Source organism: Acanthochromis polyacanthus, chromosome 17 (genome assembly GCF_021347895.1).
Source record: "Acanthochromis polyacanthus isolate Apoly-LR-REF ecotype Palm Island chromosome 17, KAUST_Apoly_ChrSc, whole genome shotgun sequence".
NCBI lineage: Eukaryota > Metazoa > Chordata > Actinopteri > Pomacentridae > Acanthochromis > Acanthochromis polyacanthus.
The window spans coordinates 8,646,425-8,662,892 of NC_067129.1; the positions used below are offsets into that span (position 1 = coordinate 8,646,425).

Genomic DNA, 16,468 nt, shown 5'->3' on the forward strand with positions numbered 1-16,468 from the left:
GAAAGGCAGCACAGGGAGTGAAATTTAGATAGATTGATCTAACAAATAAATCATTCTGTAACTATACCTGTTCCTCAGCTGTTATGTATTCAAAATATTATAATACCAAATAAAATATTCCATTATAGGGAGACTGCATATTTTATAGGATAAACAAGGTGATGCAGGGAGCAAATAAATCCAACTATATCTTTTGACTACAGACATTCTGTAGTTGTGAAAGTAACATGACTGAATTGTAAGCCTTCAGATCTTACACTCAGTGAAATGTGAAAAATACACATACAATACTGATGTCTAGGCAGTTTAAATGAGTAAAACCTTCAATGAAAATTTGAATGTGCAACATTCTTATCTGATTCAGAAGACAATACTGTATTCTGCATTTGTTTGGCAAGTGCTTTTATCCAGTTAAGCAGCTTAAATGAGTGCACGTAAACTTGGCTAAAACAGAGCAAATGTTGACTTTTGTGTTACATTATAACCAAATACTGCTCCTCCCTGAGACTAAATGTTAAATTCATGACACTTTTCTTTATATTAACAAGATCTTGTGTAAAAATTACATAATCTGTAATTCTGTTTAGTCAATTCTCAACTTAGAAAAAAAGGTATTTGGTACGATACCATACAATTCAAAGACTAGCAGTAGTCCTTTTTATTCAACAACACATTGGAAATTGATGTGATGTTTTCTGTTTGCCTCATGTTTCAACAGCAAGTTATTTTATAAGGACAAGCTGCATGAGACCTTTTGGGTGAGAATTGTGTAAAAACATAGCTACAACTGCAACTGTCTTGATGCCATGCCTGTGCATTAATCTTCTGATTCATTGTATGTTTTGAAGTTCATATGTTACAGACACTAACCACACTTGTGACTACAAGGTATGCAGACACATTTTTTAATATATGGCTTCCAATGTAAGTGCAGTAGTTTTCTACTGTTGCGTATTACTACTTTTAAGTAGAGGAATGATTGAACTGTTGGAACACAAAATACCAGCAGTATAAAAACTAATGCCCACCTCCATCGTAAACATTAATGGACTTTGCAAAAAAATTGGCACTGATTAGAATCCACCTTGTATCAACAATACCCTGCGCGTCTGAACAAAGACATCATGAAAAATTGTACGCAAAAACGGACCAATGAACACTTAGCTCAACATTCGCTAGAAAATTGATATCCAATCAGAACTCACACAGCTCTGCCTGCCCTGTGATTGACACTAGCGTCTAGCGAATAGGAAAACCAGAACACCTTTAGGGGCGTTCCCAGGAAGAGAGGGGTTACATTTTCCTGTAATGGCGGACCAGGCAGAGATCGAGACTATCGGGTTCAACGACAACAGGTCAGATAATAGCAGATAAAGCGCTAAAATTAATTTCAGCAGAATGTAATACCAAGCACATACCGTGATTTAATGTGCAATCGGTTGGCGCTAGTTTTGGGATCAGCGGTTGTGATAAGAAGTGGTTTTACTTGTGATTGTAGCCACGCCAGCTAACTAGCTTCTAGCTAACTAGCCTGTGTTTCCAGGCGGCTCGCCTCTTCTCGCCGCTCGTGGCACGCGGTAAACACGGACAGTCAGATTAAACACAGACAGATGTTTTCCTCTCTCATCGGCCTACTTAGCTCATCGGGCCGCGGGTTTATGTATAGAAACAACTCCGGACAGAAGTGTACATTCTTTGCACAAACGTTAACAAATATGAGCCAGCTAGCTGAGCTATGCTATGTTCAATTGGAGGCAGCGACAAACAACTCCAACCATTCAGTGTTTTGAATGGACTGGGCGTCTGTTAGCCTCGTTAGCAATAGACGACTTTCACTGATTGAGTGTTGGATGTGAATTATTGTTAATCTATTGCTAATCTAGAAGAACTGAACGTGCAAGATGTGGGTTAATAAACACCACAAAGATGCATAATGCTTAATAACACTCAAAGGCTCCCTGGCCAAAACATTATCCACGTCACTGTGGGATTGTGATTTCCAGAAGCGTTTTTATCATAAACTGTATGGCTTTTGTGCAGGTACTTTCAGTCATTCAACAGAAACATATAATCACAAAGCTATGAATTCAAATGGTCACACGCATGCAAGAGTATTTTACAAGGTTTGTGTGATAATCTGCAAATCTCTTGGAGTTTACATCACAATTTCCTGTATTCTAAGCCTCAGCCTTTAGTGTAATCTGTCTGGTTAGGTACCACAATTTGTATATTATGCTGCATGGCCAGCTATTTATAGATTTTGATACTATTCTTGTGTAATATGTGTGTTATTTATATTGTGTGTATATCTGCTTTAACTAGGAATAGAGCATGATTTTTAAGTTGCTTGAGACTTTTAGCTGAAAGCGCCGCCATCAGTCTGAAAATTCACTCTGATGTTATGAGTAACATCTTGACATTATCACATGTTAGTGAGATATAAATAGGCGCCACAGGAACTGCAGTTACGTTTAAGTATTAGGATTATCTGCAGTTTTGTAGAGTGGTGTGATTGCAAGTTTGCATTATGTTAGTAGTAATGATAAGTGGTGACATGAGTTTTTTTATTATTTATTTTTTTTAATGAACACTCATTGTAACTCAGCTTTATTTTGTTACACTAGAATGGCGCAGCAGGCAGTGCGGTTTCGCGGCCCTGCCCCTGCACCGGCCCCAGCTCCTGCGCCTGCCCAGACGCCAGTGTTACGAGGCCCACCACCACTCCTTAGGCCACCACCGCCTCCTTTTGGGATGATGAGAGGACCCCCACCGCGACCTCCATTCGCACGTCCACCCTTTGACCACAACATGCCGCCCATCCCACCGCCAGGAGGCATGCCGCCACCCATTGGACCTCCCCACTTACAGGTGACTTTTCCATTTTTTGCAGCGTGTATGGTCTCCACTATTTTACAGAGGTGTCAGTAGAAGTAGGTGCATTAGAGGATGTGCATAGATTAAGAGAAAGCTAAATCAAATAGACTTTGTTTTCAAATTTAGTAAAGGATTTGTTTCAGTGGTCTGAAGCTAATATATTGAGTTGGCTTTTTAATGGAGAAACCTTTAGGTCTGGTAGAAAATGCATGGCACTAAAATGGAGGACGCTGTAACCACAATAAGACATTTTTGTCATAGAAATTTTACAGTAGGATATGTCTTTAATCCGTCAAAAGAGTGAATTTACCATGTTCCAGTGTGAGCCATTTGTTCCAGAGATGCCCCACTGACTGTACTTAGGCAGGGAGGAGAATGTAGCCGTCTAAAAATGACTTTACATTGTGTTGTCTGTAAGGTTTTTGTAGGGCAGGCACCAATCAACTTGCAAAAGTCTCATTTCTCATATTTCTGTTTTGTGCTTCATTCTTAAAACCAGTTGAGGGAATATGACTGGGCAAGATTTGTCAGTATTTTCACTACCACAGCTGAAATCCCTTTAGAACCTCTGGGTGTTAGAGGCCATTACGTCCAGTTCTGCAAATCAGTGAGCAGGATTGCTTTATGGTAAAATTGCATTACGTTACATTTCACTAAAGGCAAGGCGGCTATTTTGCCGTTAATGCTGGTCTTTATTACAGTGGTTTCCTAAGTCTCTAATGTTACAGTGAGGATGTACCCTCAACTGGATTTTATGCGTGTGTTCTAAATGTAACGTTTTGTTCTCTACGCTTCACATTTAGAGTTGACTGGTTTAATGTATTAGCAACAAACCTTAAAGGACAGTGAGTTTATGTGTAAGCCCTTCAGCAGAAATATAATGCATGGTTTGTTTTGAGTTCACATCGATCAGTGGCGCAGCCATCTGGCAGGCAGAGTCTGCAAAGAAACTGACCAGAAATAAAGCTCTCTTCCTCTGCTGTATGACTAATAACAATACTAACTTTTAGAACAAAACACTAGACGGAAGCAAAGAGGGATAGAACTAACTGTGTTTTATAATCTCTTTAGCTTTCACCATAATTGACTCTTTGATGCAGGGCAATTCTCTCTCGAATCAGACAGTATTGATGCAAAAATCTCCTTATTTGAATTCAGAAAGGCCAGTAAGCTTCTGCTGCTGGCTAAGTAGTCCACTGCTTATCTGACTGGGCACTTTTCTGTATTCTACGCAGTCTCAATTTGTTGAAGGACAGAGTACTCTAATGGCGTAATTTGGATGCTCAGCCCTACTCCTTAAAGTTTAGAAGCTAAATGCTGGACGTCAATCCTTTTCTGCAGAGACCTCCGTTTCTTCCTCCTCCCATTGGCAACCTGCCGCCTCCTCCTGGGATGCTGTTTCCTCCTGGGATGCCCCCTGTTCCTGCATCTGGAAACCCTGCACTCAACCCTGCAGAGGAGATCTGGGTAGAAAACAAGACACCAGAGGGAAAGGTATGGTGGAAGTCCTATGTGAGCACATAGCAGGGAGACTAATCACTTGATAACAGTTCTGCAGAGGCTTGTGTGCAAAAAAAAGAAAAGAAGAAAAAATACATTTCAAGTGCTATACATTGTTCAAAGGATCCACCTACACACTAAGAATTATTTCCTCTGTTGGAGAACTGTTGGAGAACTGTTGTATCACGTAATGCACATACAGAGAACATGGTCAGTCATAACTACTGTATTTAACATTCAATCAGAAATTGCCTTTGCATTCTGAATATGACATTTTGAAAAGGTTTGCCTTATGTCTTCTACATATAATGAATAAAATTGATTCCCACAATTTAGAAAACATGCCGTTATTACAAGAGTAGATGACAAATATTGATTTTTTGGCTAGCTTTATGTCTTGGTTAGTGTTTCTCAGAGTGTCACCTTTTCTATGATCCTCTCTTTACAGGCTTACTACTACAATGCCAGGACCAGAGAGTCATCATGGAGTAAGCCAGATGGCGTGAAGATCATCCAGCAGTCTGAACTCAACCCTCTTCTTGTGGGAGGTGCAGGGGCTGCAGGGTCTGGAGCAAGTGCGGGGGTGACTGCAGCTGCCAGCTCAAACAGTGTCAACACTACAGCCAGCACAGCAGCAGCAGCAGCCTCTCCCACTCAGGCCTCGTCTACAACCCCGACTCGCACACTCACCTCCAGTCCAGACTCCATCACAACTCCGTCTCCTTCTGTGACAATTTCAGGTAAACACACAGTCTTATAGTAATGTCAAGCATGCAGACATCAGGGTTGAACAAAATGCAAAAAAAGGCAGTCTTTGTTGTGGTTATTTTGCGATATTAGTCATGATTTGATTCGTCATTTTTCATTTCTTTTCAACTGAGAAGAAAAATTGATTCATTTTTCTGCAGTTTAACCAAACATGCAGGTTCTCCTAATGCATGCTGAATATGATTTGTAGGTTGAAGCATAGCTGTTGCACCACAGGGCTTAATTTATAATGCTGTTTTTGTCATTAATTAATGACAGAAAAAATAACGTGTTACAAAAAAATGTATTTAATTGCTAGCCTAGCCGCACTAGACAACCCACGGCAACGAATTTAATTCTCTGCCAGGGTGGGTCTAGTTACCCTCCATAAGGCTCGAGGCTGGATTCTCCTAAAACTGGCCGGACCAATCACCACGAAGTGTAGAGTCAGAAGGCGGGCGTAACTAAGTGACGACAGAGGCGCGACGATTCTGACAGAAACAACCGGCGCACAATAAACAGTTATCTTTCGACTCGGCTTTGGCCACAGCCCTTAAAGATTTGAAGCTAAAATTCAACTTGAAAGATAAACAAAGGACGGGACTGAAGTGTTTCATTGAGAAGAAAGACGTATTTGGACTTATGCCGACGGGATATGGCAAATCCTTAATATACCAGTTGGCTCCGCAGCTCCGCTGGTTGGGAAGCTAATGGGACTTAGCCACAATCCGCTGGTGCTCTCGGAACTACGTCAGCCTATTCGTTGCGTTGATTGGTTGTATACCTACCCAATTGCTGCAGAGGGATTTGATAGACAACCTTTTAGCCCACCTCCCTCCCTGTCGAGCTTCCCTAGACCCTTGTGCCGTCAGAAACATGGGTGTAGCATGGCTAGGCTATTTAATTGCACCTTTATCAGTTCCCTAATTCGGGGCACACCGGTAACACTCCAGCCTGATACGTGGCAGTAATGCACCTAAGAACAGAAACGTCGGGCCAACGTGACAGCTCGGTCTCACTCTTTCTCTTTTATTACGAGAACTGTTACTCAAAAAGTATTTCTGAAAGCATTTGAGGCAAACAATAAGCTGCTGAGTCTGTCCTCGTTTCAGTTCAACGACGGCTAGTTTAGATGTTTGACGAAAGTTTCGCGATGCGTCAGACCTTCGCTCGCTGCATTTGCATAAATTAAGCTACTTTATGCTAATGAGCTATGGGGCAACGCACCATACGTTTAGCTACGACAATCCTGGTACTGGCAAACGGTGTAGCCTTTTCAAGACATTGAAAGTGCTTGAATTTACAAAAAATCTTAAAATGTTGAATATAATCGCTATAATTGCACTTTGAGTTTGCAGTAATCTCCGAATGTCACAGACTGATGAAAAATGCAGATAAATGCAAATGAAAGAAACATTTTTATTGTTTAAGTTCACGTATAAGTCTATTCATTGATTCAGTCGTCAACCAACATTTATTTGAACTGAAAAACTTTGCTTATTGTGTTAAATATTGCTGTTTGAAATGCAATTAATTAACTACAACATCTGTAGTTAATTAGATACATTTTTTAAAATCGCGTCCGTTGCTACTTTTGTGACACATTTTACCTCAGTGAACAAAAAAACGTGCAGCAATTTGAATATTCCATTTGTGATAATATTTCAGTTGTTCATTTATAACACACATGCACACACACAAACTAAAAGTCCTTTTTTCTCGGTTTGTTCCCAATAGCCACGCTTGTAGCAGACCTCCCCCCTGTTGCCACCGTGACCTCAACTGTTGCTGTGTCTCCAGTCACTGTGGTGACTGTTTCCACGGTGCCATCTCCTGTTACGGCAGTGCAGACCGTGCCGCTGCTGCCGGCAGCCCTGCCTCACAGCGTGGCCCAGCCCACCGCAGCCATACCTGCCTTCCCCCCTGTCATGGTGCCACCTTTCAGGGTGCCTTTGCCAGGCATGCACATCCCTCTGCCAGGTGAGAAAGCCACAATAATAGGAAGAGATTTAGTCCTGTTTTGCAATAAATACTGCAATCAGCTATATTGCAGGTTTGTTTGTTAGCGTCATCCAGGCAAATTTTTACTGTGTTTTGTCCATATATCGTGCTGCTGGTGTTGCTCTGTGGCTCTCTTTTATGACAGCCTACTGTCCACAGTTTTTCGTCTATATACAGGTCATAATTACAGTTGGATTTTTTTAGGGTTGGCAAAGCACATGGATTTCTCAGAGCCCAACTCTCACTTTCTCTTTCCCAAACAGCAGCAGTGCACAAAACATTTCTAAATCATTTGTAGCCAGTTGTGACTTTCGCTGGTTAAAATGAATGTTTTGTGACAACCAAGATTGAGTTTACTGTCTTTGTGGAAACTCATTTTGATGTAATTTTAAAAAAGCTTGTTCAGGTTCCTACTGTTATTGTGTTTTTTTTAATGGAGTGTATGACAGAATTAGAATCAGTCAGGGTTAAGTCGCAGTTAGGCGGTTTCTCAGCTGACAAATATCAGACAATGAGCTTTCTGATTGTCTCATCTTATGGTGTTGTAATGCATTCACTTTTTCTGATATGCTTTTTAACATTTCCCTTTCTTTTCTTGTCATCATACCTGTTAAAGTAGTCATACCAGCCTCAAAGTAAATCTCAGGTCAGACTGTGATGTGCCCTCTGCTCATTTCTAACACCTTTTAAAGTATTTTGGGCGTGTGTTTGTCTGAGTGGGGCCACACACACACAAACTCTGACACACCATGGTAGCTGATGTCCAGTGTCCTGCCGTGCTCAACCACATGCTTGCTTGTCCGTTGTTCTTGCAGGTGTAGCAATGATGCAGATAGTAGGTGCACCCTGTGTAAAGGCAGGCCCCAGCGCCAACGGTAAACACCCAACCGCTCGCCTCTCAGACCTACAGTAGATGGCATGGTAGTGAATGATGTCTACATGCGTCATATGGTGTACATGGGGACCCTGGAGCAGTGGCATGGTGTTGAATGCTGTGAACATGATCCATCCGGTGTACAGTGGTGAAGTTTCTTCCATTCCAGCAGACAGAAGCAGAATATGCAGCTTGACTGTGATTGTACCTCACATGGTCGCTCAGCTCTGTTAACTGCAGGTTAAACTGTTTCAATACCAGCATATTTTTTAAGATGTTTTACTGGACAACTTAGTCTCCACCACCTCCAAACATACAACAATAATATTGCCTGTTTCAGTCATCTGAGTATTTAGCTTTCACTGAATAATAGATGTACTTTGTTTTCGCGTTGTCATCTGAAACTGGAAGGCCGTGCGTCAGACTCACAGTTTATTTTTTTGAGTTTACTGTGAATAGCAAATGAAAGGACACTAAATCACCATCCAAATAGTGAGATTGAACATTGTTGTTGGTTGTCATTTGTAGACGTGCGTTAGGTGAGGTTACATCAGTTGGGAGAGAGACCGTCTCTGTTAGGACAGCCCCATTAATGCTGTCGTCTGGTTGTGCTTTAGTTGTGTTACAGGTAGGGCTACATGTTGTGGTCATGTGGTTGTCTTCTGTTGTGGCATGGTTGTGTGTTTGGTCACTGCTTTGTTTGTTTGTGTATGTGGCCTGTGTTTGTTGTCAAACTGTTGTCTTCTTCAAGGCATCTTTAGAGCAGTTACTTCCACAAAATAATAATAATTTTCATTTTATTTTTTAATTCACTCATCTAATAATCTACTCTGCTCGATGACCAGACAGAATACTGCCTGTGGAGCTCTCCTTCTTGCGTCTGGTTTTTCTAATACGTGTTTTTGATCACAAATGGGCAACCTGGGAAATGACATCTCATGCATCGATGTAGAAACTAATGCCAGCGTAGTCCATTGCAGCCATTAGTGGCTCAGACAGAAAGATGATTCTTAACCAAACGTCGTCCGTCTCTCTCCTCTCCTACTAATGGCAGGCATGCTTCCTGGTATGGGCCCGCCTTTAGTTTCCATGATGCACCCCCAGCTGGCCCTCTCTGCGGCCCCTGCCTCCATGGCCGGATCTTTGCATCTCCCTGAGTGGTCAGAGTACAAAACAGCCGATGGGAAAACATACTACTACAACAACCGGACACTGGAGTCCACCTGGGAGAAACCACAGGCCCTTTTGGAGAAAGGTAGGAGCTGCTGCCTCAGATCATATTTTTTTTTCGCTTGTTGCGTTTTGGGTCGACCTTTCAGTTACCTTATAATCTGTGCCTGTGTGTCCTTTTTCTTTGCCTGTTTATAGAAAAAGAAGCAGAAAAGGTCAAGGAGCGTCTGGCTCAGGAGGAAGCTGAGGCAATGGAGATGGAGGACGAGGAGAACAAAACGGATAACATTAATAATGAGAAGGAGGTACATGAAGATTAGAATCATCCATTTGAGCAACAAAGCAAAAACTTGCATATAAGACATGTACATCAGCCAGTATCGATAGTTACTGATCATATTAAATATTTAAAGCTTTAATTTAACTGTGACTTTGAATTCAACCACTTTAGCCTCTTTGTGAATGTACAGCAGTAATTTAAATAAGATAACAATTAAAAAACACAAATTTACACACATAAATAGAGATAAATAGTATAGAAGAGCCAAATCAAGTAAAAGGCCGTAGCATATGGAGTTCAGGCAAGACAGAGTGTCTATTGTGTGTACATATCCATATTATTTTATTGCCAGGTCCTAACTTTACAGCTTAAAACCAAAATATGCTACATTTCATTTGTCATTGTGTTTATAGTATAATGGATTCAAATTAATCTTTGGAAAATGAAGGAGATGGGAATCAATTTCTGTTTCTCTTATTGCCAAGGAGCCTAAAGAAGAAGAGATGACGGAGGAGGAAAAAGCAGCTCAGAAAGCCAGGCCCGTAGCCACAAACCCGATCCCCGGCACGCCATGGTACCAACCTCACATCACAACACAAACTCTCTTCGACACTCCACTTCAGGACAGTACATCTATGGCTTCCTTGTTTTTCCTTTTCTCATTTGTGTGTGTGTCGATTTGCGTCAGGTGTGTGGTTTGGACGGGCGATGACCGCGTGTTCTTCTACAACCCGACAACTCGGCTGTCCATGTGGGACCGGCCCGAGGAGCTGGTGGGTCGAGCTGACGTTGACAAGCACATCCAGGAGCCGCCACACAAGAGAGGCCTGGAGGACAGCAAGAAGACAGGTGAGGACGGACGCACTCAGCATATTTGATAATGAACTTAAACTTTGGATTACTGTGAATATTAAGATGACTTATAATCTCTGATCCAGATGTAAACAAAAATCGCTACGATGCTGCTAGCGCTCTTACGTTTTATACTGCAGAGGGTGTAATATTTATTTTTTGTCTGTGTGTTCATTCACAGGTATTGGTAAAGAGGAGCCAGAATTATCCATTGCAACCGAAGAGAATCAGGATGAGGAGCCAACCAAAGCCAAAAAGAGAAAGCAAGTCTCTCATCATCCAATTCTATTATAGAAGAGACATTTTTGCAGTCAAAACTTTCTTGAACCTTTTCTTGTTATATTCTTACCTTTTAACTCCACTTCACCCTCACAGGAAGGAAGACGTGAAAGAGGCGGACACAGAGAAGGAAGCAGCAATGGAGGCTGAGCTCAGAGCTGCCAGAGAAAGAGCTATAGTGCCGCTAGAGGCCAGGATGACCCAGTTCAGAGAGATGCTGCTGGAGAGAGGGGTAACACCAATTTCACATCAGAATTACTGCCTGTTTTAGCACAATTTGTCAGAGAGCATCGAGTCATAATGAGCATTTATGTCTACCTAATTGTTTACCTTAATGAATCCTTCATAGTCAGTGCTGAGGTTTTATTATCGAGGATAGAACTATAGCATTTTACATAACAGCTTTCTCTGTTGATGGGAAGTTTCTTTCCACTGGGCATAGAAATGTTAAATCTTTTAATATTGTATATACAGTCACAGTGTAGCTTTGTGTCTAATGCCAGTGTCGTCTGTCCTTTGTGCAGGTGTCTGCATTCTCCACTTGGGACAAAGAGCTTCATAAGATTGTGTTTGACCCACGTTACCTTCTGCTCAACCCAAAAGAGAGGAAACAGGTTTGGTTTCTTTCCCTTTTCCTCAGTGTGTTTTCTTATTATTTTCGCCCTCACTCTTTCTCGCGGTATTTTGTCAAACAATAGCCATTTTGGAAATAATCCTTCAGTCGGAGTTTTATGGTCATGTCCTCTTCAGGTGTTTGATCAGTACGTGAAGACACGAGCGGAGGAGGAGAGGAAGGAGAAGAAGAACAAGCTGATGCAGGCCAAAGATGAGTTCAGGAGGATGATGGAGGAGGCGAAGCTCACCCCCAGGTAAAGGCACAGCAGAGGGTAGTTAGTGATGAGGGCTGTGGAGGCCGTTATTGATGTTTGTCATAAACCTGCTGATATTTAGTAAGGCATATGAATACATAGCCAAACTACAAGGAAGCTTTCATTCTTATTCCTGTACACACACACACACACACACACACACACACACACACACACACACACACACACACACACACACACACACACACACACACGAGAGAGAGAGAGTACAGAAGTTGTTATCAAGCAGTTATTTAAACTTCCTTTCTCAGTGATATTAAATGCTATGTTAAGGTAATGTGTATATTTTTTTTCTACGGGCACAGAATAGATGAGAGGATGATAATCTTGCTCTGTGAAAAGTCAAATGTTTTGTTTTTCATCTTTGCAGGACAACCTTTAGTGAATTTGCAGTGAAGCACGGCCGAGATCCACGATTTAAGACCATCGAGAAGATGAAGGACAGGGAGGCCATTTTCATAGAATTCATCACTGCAATGAGGAAGAGAGAGAAAGAGGACTCCAAATCCAGAGGAGAGAAGGTACACATGACTCACACTTAAACATCCATTTACAGAACCTCTCTTTGAAACAAGAAGAGTGGAGCTTTAAAAGTCCCATATGGCAAAAATATTTTTGTGATTGTTATAAATTTAGAGGTGAAAAATAAAAGCCGTTAAGATGTTTGCTTTTTCAAGGTTCAATGGTTTTGGACAGGTTTGTAATTAAATATGAATTGTGTGTTTGGTCCCAGGTGAGGCAAGACTTTTTCGATCTCCTAAGTGAACAGCACATAGAGGGTGGTCAGCGGTGGAGCAAAGTGAAAGAGAGGCTAGAGACTGACCCACGATACAAGGCTGTGGAAAGCTCTGCGCTCAGAGAAGAACTGTTCAAACAGTTTATGGAAAAACAAGCCAAGGTAGGAAGAGCACTTTGAATGGAGCTTATTTACTTACATGATTGAGATGTCTGAGCTGTGTGAGAGCGTCCATGGTGTTTTTACTTTAATGTTCATGCAGTTTTAGGTATGGATATGATTAATAAATTCATGGCTTATTGATTGGATATGTACCTGATCCATCTTTTTACTGTATTTTGTATTTTTCTGTTAGTATTTCTGAATTGTTGGCATGTTTTTTACAGTTAAGATGACTTCCTGCAATACAGCATTGGCCAGAATAAGAGAGGATTTTTTGCAGTGTTTACATCAGGTATTCTTTCTGAGTGTAGGAAGTGTCTCTGTGTCATCTCCTATAGAATGTGGACATCGAGAAGGAGCGAGAGTTGGAGCGGCAGGCTCGTATTGAGGCCAGTCTCAGAGAGAGAGAGCGGGAGGTGCAGAAGGCGCGATCAGAACAGACCAAAGAGATCGACCGAGAGAGGGAGCAGCACAAGAGGGAGGAGGCCATCCAACATTTCAAAGCTCTCATGTCTGATATGGTGAGACGCTCTTTCTCACATACAAAGATCATAGGGAAGTTTTTATTAAGTCCTAGTCTGTGTGAGTCAACAGTTTGTCTCTTAACTTTTTTCACAAGATTTGATAAGAAAAAAGTGAAGTATGATTCTGTCTATTCAGACAAGTTATATGACTGCATTCTGGATCAATGTGAGATTTCTGGCTTTATTTTTAACTGCTGTATTAAATCATCATATAGGAGGTTTTTGACAGAAGCACTGATCCCATTGAGCATTAACTAATTACATTTGCTCCACATTTAATCATTTACTGTTTATTCACTCCTCAGGTACGCTCTTCAGATGCAACGTGGTCAGACACCCGCCGTAACCTGCGAAAGGACCATCGTTGGGAGTCTGCGTCGCTGCTGGAGAGAGAGGAGAAGGAGAAGCTGTTTAACGAACACGTGGAAGCACTGGCCAAGAAGAAGAAAGAACATTTCAGACAGCTGCTGGACGAGACCAGCATGGTGAGAAGCATGAACATGAGGCGAAAAAGTTGCCACTCAGCTTTAACGTGCAATTAATTTTGTTTATAACCTGGCTGGCTGCAATTCTTAATGTCTGATCTTTTTATTGACTTTATCATTATTCTGACGATTCATATAAAAGGGTTAATGACAAATTTTTTCATTTGTGTTGTAGATCACTTTGACAACTACATGGAAGGAGGTGAAGAAGGTCATCAAGGAAGATCCTCGCTGTATTAAATTCTCCTCCAGTGACAGAGTAAGACTTTTACTCACTGACCTCTCACCAGCTATTTTGTTTATATTATAAAAGGATAAAATTAGTCACTTTATTGAATTTCCGTTCGGGGATTAATAAAGTGATTATTGTATTGTATTTATGACAGTAATTCACAGAAGTTCACAGGTTAGACTGAAGGTTAGATTTAAGACATCAGACTAACATCATCAATTTGCTTCCATTCATCCAAAAAAGTGTTGTTTAAAAATATATCTCAGTGACATTTTATTGTGAATTTAATTACTTTGTAACCTATATTCATGTGAAGTACACACCCATTTTCTGGAGTTTTGTTATCTCATGTATTCATCTGTCTTGTCTTTGTAGAAGAGGCAGCGGGAGTTTGAAGACTACATCAAAGACAAATACATCACAGCCAAGGCTGACTTCAGAACCCTGCTGAAGGAGACAAAGTTCATCACATACAGGTCTGTACACTCAGTTTTACACACTAAATAAACATAATCACAACAGATGTCACCAGCAAGCATGTACAACATTTCTTGTGTGTTTAATAGGCATAAACTAATATAATTACAGCCCACAAATGTAATATATTCCCATGACTTTAAATATGGTTTTAGTTGGCTGAAATGGGTAAAATTTGTCCTCCTTTTCATTTTCCCATGTTTAGAACCTTTGAAGAATCTCACACAAGTAGCATTTAAGTAAAAGCAGCAATGTATAGATGATGACTGTCTCAGATGCTTTAACCATACAGAAGTTAAAGTATTTGAATTAAAGTCACTTATTTGCACAGTAGAATGTGGTATCAAATGAAACTGAAATCAGAGCAGCAGGTTTTGCACTGAAATGTCACCCAGATATTTTTGATAGTGTTGTGACCCTGCTTCTGAGTCCCCTCTTTTTGCCATCCTCTCCCAGGTCAAGAAAACTCATCCAGGAGTCAGAGCAGCATCTGAAGGATGTGGAGAAGATCCTTCAGAACGACAAGCGGTACCTCGTTCTGGAGTGTGTTCCTGAGGAGCGCAGGAAGCTCATCATGTTCTACATTGAAGACCTAGACCGCCGTGGCCCGCCGCCTCCCCCCACCGCCTCCGAGCCCACCCGACGCTCTACCAAGTGACCAATCATATTACCCTCTCGGCCAGCGCCCTTCTCTTCTTCGCCCTCCCTATGGCCAGAGCATGACCTCCCCTCAGCGCCCCCTCAACCCTCCCTCCAGGCTCTCGGCCGGCCTTGCAGTGTTATTGCTGGGGGTTACGTTGCTTGGAGATGTACCATAGAGATGAACGGTTAAGGTCTCTGTGTTATATCGGCCCTTAGCCCTGAAATAGCCCTGCATTTAAGGCAACAGCAGGGAACAGAGGTTACCTGATCTCAAGGTGACCCTTGACCCCTCACCTCTGACTGACCACAAAAGAGGCAGAGGGATAGTGATGAGGCTGCTGCCCCAGCAGCCACACAGGTGTAAGATAGCTGATGTAAATGAAGTTGTGTGAGTGTGTGTATCTCTGAGCGTGTGTGTGGATATGTGAGTATGTGTGCATGTGTTTGAGGCGTCCTTAAGCCTTACTGCTCCACTGTGCCAGTCATTGTTTCAGCGGCTCAGTGTGAATGTTAGTTTCTGCTCAGTGGTTTACTCCGATGTCGCAGCAGTTTGTCTGTTGAATGAAATAAAGGCAACTTCCACTGTTTTTCAATATGTTGTCCTGTGCATTCTTTTAATAAATTACATCTGGTATACATTTTACAGTCTTTTATACTACTGTAGGAAGCTCAGCTGAAATCAGCACAACCGAGAAAGTCACCTGATTGTAAATCCATTTTCACTCAGGGTGATACTTTGTAGCTGTGTCATGATTCAATTATGGACCTCTGGGGTCGTGCAGTGCTGCTTTAACTAGATGATATATTTCCTGGAGAAAGTGTGCGTGTGTGGTTGCTGAAACTGCAGTGCTGCCAATGGCACTTATTAAGCGCAAACACCCCCTGTCTGTGTGAGCCACAGTGTTAAAGCTGCATTTTAACAGCACTTCTGACTGGAATCAAACCCTCAACCTTGTGCATCCTTAAATAGTACGCCCCAGTGATGGTTACTGTACCTACTGATACATAAGCAGCTACCACTGTAGACATCAATAACGCCCCATTTTGTTGAAGAAAAAATACGTTTGTGTTAACAGTAAAGCTTTGTAGCTGTTATTTTGGCATTTTCCACACTATTTGACAGAAAATTGTATCAAGTTGAATAATTGAGAGGTGGAGGAGAAAGTCAGCCTGCAGCTTTTATTGCAGTGAATGACAACTTGACAGTGAGTTTCAGATCATTTAAGGTTATAATCACAAATACAAAAGCTCCTTTCAGCTAACTATTAATATGGTCAGGAAGAAGACCAATGTGGCTTCTTCCTGACCATATTTATAATCCCTCGATTATCAAATACGTAGAGGAAAATCTTTGCTTTTTTTAAAAGCTGGTTAGAAATATTATTCCCTGTCTCCAAAACTATTGCTCCAAACTACGAAACCAAGATTAAACATCCCAGAATGTGCAAAAAAAAACTTAACTTTGAAGGTAAATAGCTCTTTAACTGAGTAATGTAAGCAAATTAGAAGTAATTTATTAAAAGGTCAAAGACTTGGGATTCTTTTAAGTCTAAAACAGGGCCTGTAGATGCACAATTTGAAAGATGAGCCTGTTCTCCCATAAGATCATATTCATTTTTGAATTCATAGAACTATTAATATAAAACTGACTATGTTTGATATATGCACGGAATATAATAGCAAGCACTGTAGCTTCGGAACCATGTTTCAAAGTTAGAAATGTGATAAAAATGGATTTAATTA

At 41.3% G+C, this 16,468-nt stretch overlaps 2 protein-coding genes across 3 annotated transcripts in view; one reads left to right on the forward strand and one right to left on the reverse strand.

The window, feature by feature from the left end:
- LOC110959222 (protein-tyrosine sulfotransferase 1-like) overlaps nucleotides 1-16,468 on the reverse strand; it is a 149,811-nt gene that overhangs the window by 8,007 nt on the left and 125,336 nt on the right. The window lies entirely within an intron of this gene.
- Nucleotides 1,213-15,318, forward strand: tcerg1b (transcription elongation regulator 1b (CA150)). 2 transcript variants are annotated; one of them, XM_051937615.1, is made up of 21 exons: nucleotides 1,213-1,355; nucleotides 2,625-2,868; nucleotides 4,216-4,368; nucleotides 4,823-5,114; nucleotides 6,859-7,101; nucleotides 7,938-7,997; nucleotides 9,051-9,251; nucleotides 9,365-9,471; nucleotides 9,932-10,020; nucleotides 10,135-10,295; nucleotides 10,480-10,565; nucleotides 10,678-10,809; nucleotides 11,102-11,191; nucleotides 11,328-11,446; nucleotides 11,838-11,988; nucleotides 12,201-12,365; nucleotides 12,704-12,886; nucleotides 13,195-13,374; nucleotides 13,550-13,633; nucleotides 13,982-14,082; nucleotides 14,540-15,318. In XM_051937615.1, exons 1-21 carry the CDS (start codon nucleotides 1,309-1,311, stop codon nucleotides 14,739-14,741), a joined length of 3,090 nt encoding a protein of 1,029 aa, XP_051793575.1. In that variant the 5' UTR covers nucleotides 1,213-1,308; the 3' UTR covers nucleotides 14,742-15,318. The 2 variants fall into 2 exon arrangements, with proteins under 2 accessions (XP_051793575.1, XP_051793576.1); XM_051937616.1 differs by lacking the exon at nucleotides 7,938-7,997.

Coding starts and splice junctions, on each gene's coding strand:
- tcerg1b (XM_051937615.1), top strand. CDS start 1,309: ATGGCGGACCAGGCAGAGATCGAGACTATCGGGTTCAACGACAACAG. Junction 1,356..2,624: donor ATCGGGTTCAACGACAACAG/GTCAGATAATAG, acceptor TTGTTACACTAG/AATGGCGCAGCAGGCAGTGC. Junction 7,102..7,937: donor CATGCACATCCCTCTGCCAG/GTGAGAAAGCCA, acceptor TTGTTCTTGCAG/GTGTAGCAATGATGCAGATA.